This window comes from Zootoca vivipara, chromosome 1, assembly GCF_965207765.1.
Source record: "Zootoca vivipara chromosome 1, rZooViv2.hap1.1, whole genome shotgun sequence".
Taxonomy (NCBI): Eukaryota; Metazoa; Chordata; class Lepidosauria; order Squamata; family Lacertidae; genus Zootoca; species Zootoca vivipara.
Window position 1 is genome coordinate 98,396,577 of NC_142582.1, and position 15,783 is coordinate 98,412,359.

General features: G+C 38.1%; 1 protein-coding gene across 5 annotated transcripts in view; it reads right to left on the reverse strand.

Annotated features, from left to right (window-relative positions):
* Positions 1 to 15,783, reverse strand: part of NOVA1 (NOVA alternative splicing regulator 1) — a 148,902-nt gene that overhangs the window by 29,286 nt on the left and 103,833 nt on the right. For all 5 annotated transcript variants that reach the window (XM_035110230.3, XM_035110239.3, XM_088671324.1 and 2 more), the window contains exon 3: positions 11,032 to 11,198. In XM_035110230.3, the coding sequence (XP_034966121.1) occupies positions 11,032 to 11,198 (167 nt within the window). The remainder of the gene's footprint in view (positions 1 to 11,031; positions 11,199 to 15,783) is intronic.

Below are 15,783 nucleotides of genomic sequence, written 5' to 3' on the forward strand. Positions count from 1 at the left end.
AGTTCCTGATAAAGTACAGTACTGGATCAATACTCTTGTATGAGTCTTCTGATAGGCCTTAGCTAGCAAATGGGATCAAACCTAAGACTGCTTCCAGACTTTACCTCATGTGTTGTTTGTATTCTTTGTCCTTGGACTGTGATTATATCTTTCTTTTTGGATTGCCCCTGTGAGTGGACTTGGCACTACTGAATTTGGTGTCAGCTGAAGCAGGAGAATCACCAAATTTTGCATGATGGTTCCTGAGATTGAGAACCATCTGTCTGGCAATAGCATCCAGCTACAGCCAACCAAGATCGTGGAGTGAAACTTTTAAAACTGACTGATTTTAACCACATTTGGCAGGATTGTATATTATTGTTTATCCAGCAACATTAGAATGATTTTTTTTAAAAAATAAGGAACTAAATATATATATATATTGCATTTATAAATCTCAAGATTTTGGTGTTTCTTAGAAATCCTGAGCAATGTGTGGTACTCTATAGTACAATGGAGAAAAATATTTATTCCTATGCTAGAAGACAGGATAATAAGATTGTGGAAATTAGCTCATAAGGTAAATTTGATTAATATTGTGAGGGATGGTAGATAACTTGACAATTAAAATAGAATAGGCTTATTGCATACTGGAATACCGTAATTAGATAAAAGAAAATATTCAGCCATATACATCATTGGAAATAATTTAGAAGCATAGCTGCCAAGTTATCCCCTTTTTTAAGGGATTTTCCCTTATGCTGAATAGGCTTCCTCGCGAGAAAGGGGAAAACTTGGCAGCTATGTTTAGAAGATGACAAGGATATGTTTATATATTTTTGTAATACAATTTGTATATTATATAGTTCTGCACTGGATGCAGTTAAAGTAAGAAATGACCCAGATTTCCAAATCAGAGAATCTATGCACAGCCCTAATACAGCTCAAAGGCTAGCAGGTGGGGGTGGCCAGCGAGAGGGAATTACCTGTGGCAGCCCCTAAGTTGTGAAAGACATGCATCTTTACACTGGCTTTTGATACTTGAGGTGAATAAGGTGACTCACTCTATTTCTGTGATTGTAAGTTGTTTTAAATATGGTGTTTCAATGTTGTAACCCACTCTGGGACCTTAGGGAGAAGGGCAGGTTAATAATAATAATAATAATAATAATAATAATAATAATAATAATTAATGACAATGTTTCAACAAACTACAGATTAAAGAAATACTTCCCCTCTCACCTTTTGGTTAATCTGTAATTTGTTGAGACACTGTTCTTATACAAAAACTGTAATATTTGTTCTATTCCATTTTTTAAAAAATCTAAAAAAAATACTGTGACTGTTAAATTACTGTTAATGATATAATGAAAATATCAGAGGTGGTGGAGGAAGAAAATAGTGTAACTGTTCTTTAAAATGACATAATAAACCTCAACACATATATACCCTCTTCCTGAAGGATAAAATCAAAGATAAAAATGATTTTTTAAAAAAAAATATGATCAAATTGCATCCTCATATGCAAACAGCTAATCTCATGAAGTTCCTATACCCAAAGAATAGACTCAAAACTATGTGTGACTCAAAGGAAGCCAGCAGAATGAGATTAGAATCTAAAATAACATGAAAACTTCATACTATTGATGAAAGACTCTCTTTCTCATATATATGTTGCATTTTGTAAAATAATATTTTAGACTTCTTACCCATAATACATTTTAAACGAAAGAAAGCTGTTACTGCAATGTACATTTATGACATTACAAAGTGTGAATATGTTTGTCTATCCCTACTTGGCAACAAATTTTTAACAGGTCTCTATTTTTATTTTTAAATTTATTGAATTGGTATACCGCCCATCATCTGTAGATCTCAGGGTGGTTCACAACATAATACAAGATAAAAACACTTATACGTAAGCTGGACACAGGAAAACTGTTGCCTCTGCTTAATAAATTTAGGTACGAAACACATGCGGATACAACACACACACACACACACACACACACACACACACACACACACACACAACCTACCTAAAAGAACAAGACATTCGCAGTTCATCAAATCTTTGAAGTGAGGCCTGCTGCACCTCCAGCTGCTGCCTCACTGAGGAGTCTTCAACACACCCTAAAACAAACTAATGTCTACTGATGGGTTCAATTCACATTCACATTCCAACCCCTAGAAAACTTGATGATCACAAAGCTGTACAAATGTACTGATCCCATTAGATAGCACTGAATCTGATTCCTTCCAAATATTTGGAAAAATGGATCTGCAAGGATGAATACCAGCAAGAACTATATCTAAGAGTAGTTAGTAAAAACATCCAAAAGAAAACGAAGTAGATGCTGGATGTACTGTGTTATGGAGACAGTCATAAAGATGCTGAGTGGCAGTTTGTTGCCTTAAAAAAATTAGGTGTCAAGGGAAACAAGCTTGGCAGATCATCAAATCCCATAGCTTGGAGCCTGCTCTTCATTTCAATAGAGGGCAGAGGCTCATCTTGACAAATAAGCCCAAATGCCATTAGCTCTTAGCCTTTGCTTGCTTGTCAGCTAGAAGCATACCAAATGGAAGGGGTGGTGCCACACTAGGTGTTTTGTGTGGAATTGCCATGCTTTTTACGGAGCTTTCACACAAGGCCATCATCCAACCATGATGTATTGGTGATCGTATTATAGCACAAATTTAGTATAATCTTTGTGGTGGGAGCCATTGTATTACCAAAGTTTTTAATCAATGTTTTGTTAGTGCTAAAATGCTTTTTCAGCTACATTAAAAAGAAACACCTTTCCAATTATCACCATATTAGCAAGGTGGTTGAGAAAGTGCTTAGAAGGATTGAAAAAGATCTGTTTTAAAAATGCATTCTAACAGTATAACACTCTTCAACAAAGTGGTATGTAAATTTTTAAAAAGCCGTGAGCTGCTGTCTGGGAGCCTGCATATTTATGTGCAGAAACGACTTTTGGTGCCACGCCACTGGGTGAGTCTGCTGATCCCTTATTTTTCAATGTGGAAGTTGACAACTATGGAAAGAAACCTGTTAATGACCAAAACATGTTCTTGTGATGTCTAATCATCTTTGCTTTGTAAGAAGATCTTACTTAGAACAAAGCTATCATTCATGTGTGGGAGTGTACGTAGTCACTAAAAAAAGATTTATTTTCTTCAAATTCATAAATGAGTGCTTGCTGCTTAAAAATATATTTTGTTATATGAATGGAAATTCTGTGTTATCTGTATGATGTGCTGTACTTCATAAATATCTCAATAACACATAGTTTTAGGCATATTAAAGAAAGCTGGAAGCAATTCAGTAAGTTTGAATTACTATATATAGAGGAAAAAACTTTAAAAAAATTAGTCTTTTGCATTAGGCAAATGGTTGCATTTAAAAATTATTAGACTTCTGGTAATGAGATGTAGAAAGTGATTAGAAATCATAAGATTAATTCACTTTAAAGAATTTCCATTTATTAACACTGAAGTATTCATACTATCAGTGCAGCTTTCCAGTAATTATTAGCTGCCTTCAAGCAAGACTACAGTAAAGAACTTATCAGCATTTTCTATGATCTCATTTTTGAAGCTACAAAAACTTGGTAGCAGAATATTCTTTGCTAAATATTCTTGCTGCTGAACTATTTTTCTTTTCTTTTGTTGTTTTCCAGACTTTAGTTCTTGCGGCACAAGTAAAGGGTTTGTACATTCAGAAAGATTTTTCTTTGAAGGTGACTCTGAAACTACAACCAATCCAGAATGTGACAACTAGGTTGGTGACTGGGAGTGGCCCCTGGGACCATATAACACTGGTCATAAAGGATCTACACTGGCTCCCACTATGTTTCTGACTACAAGTGTGGGTGCTGACCTTTAAAGCCCTAAAGAGCCTCGGTCCTGTATACCTGAAGGAGTGTCTCCACCCCCGTCGTTCAATCCTGAGGTCCAGATCTGAGGGCCTTCTGGCGGTTCCCTCACTGCGAGAAGTGAAGTTACAGGGAACCAGACAGAGGGCCTTCTTGACAGTGATGCCCACCCTGTGCAACGCTCTTCCATTTATTGATAGTAAAACATAGTATTTTAAAATTAGGAACCAGATACTATTTCAAAAACCACTTGAGTATGTAAGCCAGGGGTCGCTAACCTCTGCCTCTTCAGATGTTGTTAGACTGAAACTCAGCCAGCATGGCCAATGGTTAGGGATGGCAGGAATTGCCATATGGGTTAGTCATCCTTTACTTAAGAGCTGGAAACTTTATGTCACCCCTCTTGCCTTACAGTTACAGGTACACTGTACCTTACTTTCAACAAGAGAATCTGTGATAACTGATCCTTGGCTGTAGTTTACTGAGCTTTCTAGCAGACCATCTTTCTGGGGTGATTTCAGATGGTGACTAACATTATGTCTGAATTGACCTCAAGTAAATCTCAAAATGGAAAACTAAAATAGCAATAGTCAAATAATACATTACTCATACCCTGGGGAACTAATGCATATTTGGTACATAATATTACAACCACTTGTAGTTTATGCTGGGCTACTGTAACTTTTTCCCTGCCTTATGCTAACTTTTTATAATGCACATAGCTGTAATTAACAAAAATACAGGGCACTTTTTATCACCTCACAGAACAGCCATTTTAGCTAGCGTAAGTTACAATCTATGAGCTGTAAACTTCTTTATTGTCCTTTTTTCTGGTAGTGATGAATGTCTGATCAAATACTGTATGTGAAGTTAGTTCACAATCCAGACTCATGGATTATTAAACTGGTTAAATTATTAAACTGTGATCACTCCTCCCCAACTATCACTTTTTAATCACTTTTCCAACATATTATTCTAGGCAGTTGGAACAAAACAGAGGACTTTGTCAGATCCAGTATTTAGTTCAGCAGAGACTGCTTTCATACTAGTTCTTAATGGGGTGGGCTAAGATTCATGCCCTGTGCATCCTTCCAGGCCTGAAAAATCTTTTAGAGATTTTGACGGATGCCTGACATGGAACTTACAGTAGGATTCTATCTCCCCAAAGCCCTGCATACTCTGCCCCTATGCCTGTGATACTATTGAAAGAAATGAAAGCAACCACTGTTCCTTCCACAGGAAAACCTAGAGGCTAAATGAAATGGAATCTAGATACTTTGGATCTCCAGGCATGAATGTAATCACTGCATTCCAGGCAGAGAATAGTACCATGATGCTTTTAGATAAATGGGCAATTTTCAGAAGTGTTTTAAATTCTTATGCACTGGTTCTGAGATACTGAATCCAAACTATTACATTTGCAAATGTGCATTTACTGCTTTTTCTTTACTCTGAAACTAATATATATAGTTAGTGTTCAATTTCTAAGGCTGCTTTCATATTTTAATCATTTGCACTACACTAAAAACTATTAAGGCAAAAAGGTCTGTCTTGAGATATTATACTTCCTATACCAGCTCAGAAACAAGAGTCCCAATTTCTATCTTATAAATATCACGACTGTAAAACAAACCTGGAATGTTAAGTAAATTTGCTAATGGATTTTGAACTATTGAAAATGATAAGCAGCTACAGGGGTGGGGGAGATAATGAAATGCTGCCTAACAGACGTTAGAGCAATCCCCTCCTGAACCACACACAAACATGAAGTTACCTCTTACACAAGGTTGCTGCTATCTTATGTCACATGATGTCTTCCCAATATTCTTGTTATGCTATTCTTAATAATAAGAGAAGGGCAACCATGCCTTCCTTGGGTGGCTGAGAAAAACCTGGAAAATTAAGATCCCTGCAGAATCAGTCCAAATGTCTATCTAATCTATCATCCTGTTTCCCACAGTGTCCAGATGCCCCTGAGAAGCCTGTAAGCAGGACATGAGGGCAATGATCTACTTCCATTACTGTTTCTCAGCAACTGATATTCAGAGGCATCCTTCCTCTAATCTGGAAATTGGCATATAACAATCACGACTGACAACCTTATAGTTCATGGATTTGTCAAATCCGCTTTTAAAACCACCTAAACTGGTGGTCACATCTTGTGATAGCAGCTTCTATAAGTTAAAAATGTGGTACGTGAAGAACGTTTTGTAGTTCCAACTTTGTAGGTTCTAGTATTATGAAAGAGGAAGAAAAATATATATTGACCCACTTTCTACACACAGTGCATACTTTTTCTAAATTTAAACACCCACAAATATTATAACTTTTGCAATCTATAGAACACAAAGGCCAAATTCAAATTTCAAACTCTTAATTCCAATCAGACTCTTTTGTGAAGAAAAATTGTTATATAGAAGGGCAGCTGATATTGCACACACCCCCGTAATTAATACAAATAAGTTACAAATCTGATGGTGATCTTGTGTAGCTATTTTTCTTCATAGTCTGAAATGTTAGAGATTATTGTACAAAATAAGGATACTAGCAGTCATTTATATTTAATTTTTTATTTTTATAAGAACATTTATAAACCGTCAACTCATTTTTAAAAAAAGCCATGGTGGTGTACAATAAAATTATTAAAACATCAGGAAATGCAGAACAAATGACCAACACTGAATTAAATTAATTTTCTAAAAACGTTTGGCAAAACAAAAACATTTTCAGCCAGTGATGAAATATCAAAATTGTAGATGCTGGTCTGATTTCACTATGAGCAAAGTTCCAAAGTATTGGTACCACTACGTCAAAAGCCGTAGCTCACGTAAAATCTAAACAAATGTAAGATAACTAGGTGACAATTAGGAGGGCTTCTTCAGATGATCGTAGTGATCTGGACTGTGTGTAAGGGACAAAGCAGTCCTTCAGTCTTTTAGGGCTTTAGATACTAACAGTAATACCTTGAACTTGGTTTTGTAATGTACTGGTAGCCACTGAAGAGTTTTCAGCACCAATGTAATATGCTGACATGGAGCTGTTCTGACAAAACCAGGTTTCAGCATTCTACACTAGCCAGAATTTTGAAACCAACCTCAATGCCCCATGTAGAACACAGTACAATAGTCTTGTTTAGAGGTTACCAAGGCCTTTACCATAGTGGCTATGCTGCCCCTGGCCAGGAAAAGCCATAGCTGGCCAACCAGCTGAAGAAAGAAAAAAAGCACTCTTAGACACTGGTGACAAACATGTCTCCAGGGACAGTCCTGAATCTAAGGGTACTTCCAAGCTATGCACCTGTTCCTTCAGGGAGAGTAAAGCCCTGTCAAGAATAGACAACCTGCAAATTTCTTGAACTTGGAAACTGATTACCTATGGGGTCTTCCATCTTACCAGGATTCAACTTCAGTTTACTGGCCATTATCTAGCCCATCACTGACTCTAGATGAGGCCTATAACATGCATGGCCTTGCCAGATTGAGATGTTACAGAGAAGTACAGCTGGGTATCATCAGCATTCTGCTGACACCTTACTCCAAAACAGCTAATGTCTGCTCCCAACAGCTTCAAATAGATATTTAAAAGCATGGGGGACAACATGCTACCCTGAGGGACACCACAGTGCAAACACTAGGGGACCAACAGACAGCCGCTCAAAATCACTCTTTGTGAATGGTTCTGAAGGCAGGAACAGAATCACTGAAATATAGTGTCACCAATTCCCACCCCATAGAGCCACTCCAAGATACCATGGTCAATGATACCAAATGTAAAAGCAACAGGGTGACATTACCTACCCCCGTCATCTAGCAGGACATCCAAGGATGATTCAGTCCTGAAACTAGATCTGAATCCAAATTGAAATAGGTCAAGATAATTGTTCCCATGCAAAGAATGAGTAGTTTTGCTGGTATTACTCTCTCGATAACCCTACCCAAAAAAGGAATATTGGCAAAATGGCCAATAACTGATCTAGGTGATCAGACCTAATGCAACTATTTAATGATCAAACTTTATGGTAGAATTAACAGAATTAGTAGTATGTAACTAAAATGCAAGACCCAATAAGATGGTTTCAATTTTTAAATACAAATTTATAAAGCATATTATTCAAATAATTTAGAGAGACAGCTGCTTAATATTAATTTGCCTAACATTTTTAAACAATATATTTAATTTGGAACTAGGATGATCATTTATATAAATAATAATTGCGCTCTTAACCTTCAGTAAGTGCATGAGACCAAATGTACCTTGACAGTGCTGTGGAAAAATTAATAAAACTTTGTTTAATATTCTACAACTCTATGCTTCAGGTATTCTTCACATATCATGGAGTATGAATTGCCATGCGGTGTTTCAGGGACTTCCCTCTTAAATCTAATCCTGAGGGTGGGAAACCTATGTTTTTAATCTTATAACTTTTGGGGTTAATAGGGTACCCAGTAATATCTATCTATTATAGTAATTGAATCTATTACTATCGAGTAATACCTACTGTTGTTAGCTGTTAGGAATCAAAGTGATTTCACTTAATACTGCTATTTAGATATTGTTCACGTTGCTAAAATTCTTATGGAGCAATTCAAACTCCTCCCGGGCTGGTGGGGCTTTAAAGCACCAAGGCCACTGCCACATGGACAGCCCTGCCACGTACAGTGGCTGGAGCTTAAGGTGGAGGGACAGGCAGTGATATGGTTTCAACAGATTCTGGGCCAGCTCAAACTCCTCCTTCAGCACATCCCCAAATGAAGGCTGGCAGGACTGGCTGAGGAACACCTCTGCCAAATACAACCCCCGACTGTTGTAAAGGAGGTTTCGATTGCTCTGCATGACCAGAACTTATTCTTTCAATTTCTTGAGAGAAAAGAACATAAATATGATATTGTGCCTGTTTTCATAACTGTTTCAATACCATCCTTAATATCACTAAGAACAAGTTTAGGGGGTCAGTAGTACAGGTGTACAAGCTCTTTTTGCACAAACTTGATTTTTTTTAATAAAAAAAAAAACATTTCCCCCCCTAGTTAGAACCTTCCTTTTGACCCAGAAAAACTACCTTTTCATCATAGTTTTTTGCAGAGTTTATGTTGAACAATACTTACTGATTTTGCTTTCGGGTTATTTTGACCACAACTTGAGTCTGTAAATGTTTGCGAGCAACCTACACCCTCACCTTGGCAGGTGTCCCTTCAACCAGGCCTGTGGTTGATTGGCATTCTATGGCCTTTTTCTTTTATTATGTTGTGTCCTCATTTTATATTTTTATGTTGTGAACCGCCCTGTGATCTTTGGATGAAGGGTGGTATACAAATTCAATTAACTAATTAAATAAATTTAGCACATTTAAATTTAACACATTTCGCAAATGGTTGCCTTCAGGAGCCTTCATGTTACCTTTTTGTGCCAGGCTTCACTTCCCCATGCTTTTTAATGAATTAATAGTTTTTCAAAACATCCTGCTGTTACTTTATTTGTAGTTATTTCTTGATTTTGTAAATGGGCCTGTAAGTTGCCATGGTACCAAAATATTCTAAATAAATAAGTATCTGTGAGCTTGATTAGACTATTATTATAGGTCTTGTAGGTCTTGCATACTTTATATTGTGGACCAAGATCCTGAACACTCTTTGCAACTACAGTTTTAGTGAAAAGGGGATGTTCTCAGAAAATGTATAATTTATGTCCTTGCATGTAGTGTGATGCTTAATACTATTCCACAGTCTTTCTCAGGGTACGTTTGATCCCAAAATTGGATTGGTAATATACATTTTTCTATCAACCAAGGGTTAAAGATTAAAATGATGATTCTTTTTTGTGAAGCAGGCAGTTTATATACGAACATTTTAACTTTATCATATATGGAAACTTTTGAAACAGAGAAATATAACAGAACTCTCTTAAGTTTTTACCAGTTTCTGCTTTGACCTTTGAGCAAAGCACAAAAAACATTATTTGAGCAAAGCACAAAAAGAACAGAGAATATATTTTAAATATTTTCATTTATTCATTTAGAGGCATGCTAAAAGCAAAAACACTGATCAATAATGTCCCATATAAAATATGAATTATAGCTTTAAATAGTTTTAGAGTATAAATTTTGATGTGTGCACCCACTGCTTAGTTCATTGACAAATGTCTGACCATTTTATATAAATATTGTGCTATCTAGACATACATCTTAACTAATGTGCAAAGTAACAAGGATATTGCAAGAGTTCTGCTTTCATTTAACCACAACCTCTCTTGCTTTTAAAGCTGCAGTTCCTTCCTGAATTTACATCACTTTCTGGCCCTGCTTAACCAATCAATAATGCATTCCATACATTACTATATGAGGAATCACATGTAAAGTTGCACAGAAGCATCTGTAGACTGGGGTACTAATCCAATACCAAAATTAGAAGGTGAATAGAAACATATCTAGTTCTCTCCTGAAGCCACACATACAGAACTATCATTAGAATAACCCAGAACCAAATGAGAGGATGGGCATTGAAGAAACAATCAATCCTAGAAATGCAATGAGTCTATGAGGGTCTCTGTCAGTAGCCATTCAGAGCTCAACATCTTATGCCTCCCTGCAGCATTCTGGCTATTCTTCAGGTATCCTGTGCCACCAAAAGGGAGCTTAGTCCCAGTTTGAAAACTACTAATTCACCATTGAAGATGCAAACAAATTAGCAAACAAAATTTGCTTTGATCTAGCTAAACTCACTTCTTGGAAAGCTTACTTTAATTTGAGGGCAATATAGGAAGAAAGATAGGGTATTATCTTTTAAGAAATAGAATGGCCAAGAATATTGTTTAGCAAACTTCAAAGACAGCACAATTGTCCAAAATAAGATTGTGCAAGATTTGTTTTCACAGTGCTTGATCTGGTGGGAAATTCTTGAAATTAAAATACAGTATGACATTATCATCCAGACATGACACTTCTAGAGACCATCCTGTTGATGATACCAAAGTCATGATGGGGAATAGCAGCCTTAAAACTGGGCATTTCCCATATGAAAAGAATCAGCAGTTAGCTAGTGATAAAAAAGTGATAAAAAGCTTTTGACATAATTACACGATGTATTTCATATGAATGCCTTACTTGTTAATCTCTTAGGGGTTCTTTGAAAGAAATTTTATATAAAAGCAGTGTATTCCTTTCTCAACCAAAACTCACTTGTTTGATGCGGTCCGGATTGACGGTTGTCTGAGGCTGCAGAATGCTAACTGGTTCTGTCTTGGCCACATTTTGAGGCATTTCTCGAATCTTTTCAGCAATGAAGCCATGAACTGCATTTAATGCTTCCACTGTTCCCTGGATCAAACACACCCGCTCTGTCGTACCTTCAGAAACAAATAAAGCACATTTTTGTTGTTTTGTTTTTTAAAAAATATTAGCTGTGTTCATAAATTGATTAAACTGGAGCCACTTGGCTTCACTAACTTGTGTAGAGTCACCAATTCATAAAATCTAAAGATGATACTATGTAGTATAATGGCTAGGAACAAGATAGTCCCATGCACACATACAAAGTGTGCCCTTGCACCAAGGGTCGGTAGTGGATAATTCTTCATTTTGGAGACAGCCCCTCAAACCTTATGGGATGATGCTCCAAAAAGCCCCTGACCTAATCTGGAGAGACTTAATAGTGTGCATGGTGATAGCATGTAGAACATTGTACATGGCAGTTTGAATCCCAGTAAATATTTTAAATGGATTTCTTCCTTAAAATACACTGAATTTGTTAAATCTTTGTTCAGCCCTTGCTCCAAAAGAGTGGCATTTTAGCCGCATAACCCTCTTGTGGTGTGGGTTAGAGAGAAACTAGCCCAAGATCACCGAGTTAGCCTCATAGCTAAGCAGGTAGCTGAACTAGGGTTTCATACGTTCAAACCTAATGCTTCAGAGATTAATATACTAGATCAGTATTTACGCTGCTCAGTAACAGTCACATATGCAAAATGTGTGTATCTATTTTCACATAGTCTCTCAACATTTCCTGATACAGCAGTTCCAGTAAGTTTTCTATTTGTAACCCCACCTCGCACCTTGCTCCCTTTCAGATTTTTTGAGGAATATAAAGGAAAGTATTTCTATAGATGGATAAATCAAAAGTACGTCAAGCCCTATAAAGCTTTTAGAGGACAAAGTAAATTACCTACAAGGTTTTATATGATCTGAAGCTCAACCATCATTTGAGACCATAAACTATGCTGACTTCCAAAGTTCTATTTTTGGATTTTGAGGATACATGCAAAGCTTTTCCTTTACTGTTTCAAACTTTTAATTTACTACAAAACTATATCTATCATGCTTCCCTTAGTGACTCAACTAACTATCTATGTAAGTGCCATCATACAACATCCACAAAGGAAACCCAAGTCACATATTTAATGTTTAACTATTCTCTGTGGTCATATTCCTCTTGCACATATATTACACACTTGCAAATAAAGGAAGTCACATACAAAAGGATGCATTTGTGAGCACTCTTCTATGGAAATGAATGAGCAAGCTATAGCAGATGGGAAGCTTTGGGCATACAGTGAATATTCCATGGCCAGAAGCAGATCCTTGGACCACAATGTCAATTTATACAAATACACATACATGTAGCCTTGCTCATGTTTAGTAACAACATGTTCTACACTGGGGATGAGGGGACAAAACACATATTAGAGATGAGAGCTTGACACCTACCTTTGATCAATGTACGTGATTAAATGAATTTAAAATACATGATCACATACCTAAAGAATACATAGATTCATAGAACTGTAGAGTTGGAAGAGACCACAAGGATAATTTAGTCCAACCCACTGCAATGGGGCTCAAACCCACAACCCTGAGATTGAGTCTCATGCTCAACCAACTAAGGTATCCCAGCACTGCTGTAATGTATCCTGGGTCTTCAAATAAATCTGCACTATTTATTAATTATTTACAGGTTTATATAATGCACAATGAAACCAAGTATCTGGGTGGTAAACATAACACACCCATAAAACAGCATAAAAATACTTAGCGAACATCTGAACAATGATACACAATAACCAATGGTTGAGTTATGCTTTAGAAAAGACTGTATAAAACAAATGTTTTAGGCATGCATCTGAAACAAAACATCACTAGAGCTTGCTTAATAGTAATATTAATTCTTATTTTTATCTGTAAGCCATCTTGAAAAGGCAAGGTAACAACAACAGCCAAGGTGTTCACACGTTAGGTGAAGATCCACTAAATGCCTTCTGTCTTGTAGAAGCAAGCTAAACATGGCTTAATATATGTTTGCTTGAAGTTTTTCCCCATTTTCAAGTATTAACAAAGTACCACTTAAATATTAAAGTAAAATTAGCATTAGTACATAACCTAAAAAGACCAGAAGCACTGTCCATCATAAATTGGTAACCAATACTATGGCATTCTAAAATAATGATGACTGCATTTATTAGTAGAGTGGACTGTGGAAAGGAAAATGGTTCAGAAGTTGGATTAAGACACTATGGCAAAAACACTAACGATAAACATGAAAACAAACATTTGAACAATTTAGGTACTGTCGTACACAAGATATCCTGATTCTCCTCCTCAAACTCAGAACTTTAACCATTACCACGATGGAGGTTTTGAAAGTTTTATTGATGAAATCAGTACAGCGCCCCAACATAGTGTTACTGCTTACAAGGTAAAGATAAAGGTAAAGTGGGTGGTGGTGTGGTCTAAACCACTGAGCCTCTTGGGCTTGCTGTCAGAAAGTTGGCAGTTCGAATCCCCGCAAAGGGGTGAGCTCCCATTGCTCTGTCCCAGCTGCTGCCAACCTAGCAGTTCGAAAGCATGCCCGTGCAAGTAAATAAATAGGTACCGCTGTGGTGGGAAGGTAAACGGTGTCTCTGTGCACTCTGGCTTCTGTCACAGTGCCCTGTTGCACCAGAAGCGGTTTAGTCATGCTGGCCACATGACCCAGAAAGCTGTCTGTGGACAAACACCAGTTCCCTTGGCCTGAAAGTGAGATGAGCGCCACAACCCCATAGTCGCCTTTGACTGGACTTTCCCTTTCCCTTACTGCTTACAAGCAGATACAGCAGGACAGAAAACTACAAGAAATGGACTTAGCTAAGATGTTGATCAAACAATTGACATGCCCCCTGTGCTTGCCTTTTGAAGAGCAGGGTGGGCACAGCTCTTTGAGTGGGTCATGTTCTCAGCCTCAGCAAGAAAATGGTACTCCTTTGTAGAGGCTGGGCATGCGTAGCTTGCTTGTGCCGGCACTGCTGCCTCCATGTCCTTGGGGAGAGTCAGAGGAGCTGGCTCACTGTCAATTTTAATTCCAGAGACCTCCTCTGAAGAGGGAGGCTCTTCACTGATGGGGCACCACAGGAATTACAGTACATTTAAATAACTCCTGCTGTGTGTGCTGTTTGTAATTTAAAGTCAGGCGGCTATTCTCTCTAGGTCTCTGGGCCCTTCTCCTGGATTGAGTTCCTCCTGGGGTCCAAAGTTTCCAGGGTTAGCCCTCTCCAACTCATCCTCTACAGGCTTCATGACACAAGAAAAAGTGGTTACTGATGTGATATTCTGTTAAAAAAGCAAATAATTCAAAGTCCCATATAATAGCATAGCACTCTTAGCACACTTGTAATGAACTGAGAGGAGGAGGAGAGGAGGAGGAAAAGAGATCAGATAGTTCTTCTGTGGATCTTGGACTGCCAATTCTAAGCCGACTCCTGATCAAAAAGTATATGGCACCTTCAGAATAGCAACAAGGCTATATACTCTCTTAACTAATAGGCAGGCTGTCAAATGCAATATCACATTTCATTATATAGTCTGGCAAATATCTAATTTGATATTTGATGCCACACCAGCATTTGTGTGGCACTCATAAAGAAAATTTACCGTAAGTGTTTTCTTTGTGTTTAACACATTGCCTATGAGGGAATGAGGAATTACAAAAATAAAAATAAAATAAAAACCGTATATACTTGAGTATAAGCCGACCTGAATATAAGCCGAGGTACCTAATTTTACCTCAAAAAAACTGGGAAAACTTATTGACTCGAGTATAATGCAGCAGCTACTGGTAAATTTCAAAAATAAAAATAAATACCACCCTATGCCTTTTCCAGCTGTCAGCGGCAGGGGAAGGCCGCTTCTCCCTCCCCGCCGCCTCGCACAGAGCAGGCATAGGACGGGGGTTCGGAGAGTCGCAGCGCAGTGCTTCTCCGAACCCCTGGTCCTGTGCCTTTCTCCACCACTGCCCGCCTCACTCGAATATAAGCTGAGGGCAGTTTTTTCAGCACATTTTTGGTGCTGAAAATGTAGGCTTATACGTATATATGGTATATGTTCTCCTTTAACCCATATAACTATGCCACTATATATATGTGTGTGAGGGACAGGGGATATCGCGAAGTCCCTCCCCTCCTGAGTTCAAGCCCATCCCCGAGCACAGGGGAAAGCAGAGAGAGTTCCGATGCCAGTGGGGAAGCAGGAAGTCGGGTCCGAGGCTCAGGCAAGGTAGAGGAGCCAGGGTCCCAGGTGGGACAGGAAGGGGCGAATAAGGGGGGGAGACCCATCCCCCCAACTCCGGAATTACGCAGAAAGAGGAGGGGAAAGAGGATGGGTCTGCCAAAGCTTTTGTGTTGGAGAAAGACGCGCCAAAAGCCATTCGGAGGTTCTGAAACCGACTGACCACATCACTCCGTGTAAATAGCAATGACTTCAGCACTGTAAATACGCAGCACCAATAAAAGAATAAAATGCAGAGCTGCGTAGCGTCGTTACTCTGAAGTAGCCCACTCCGGCCACTGTGACAGCAACCTCCGAATCCTTTTTTGGGCTACTTTGGAGTTGCCGGGATGAGCGTGTCAGAGGCGGAGAGATGGCGGCAGATCGCGGAGCAAGCCCAGCAAGAACTGCAGCAGCTGT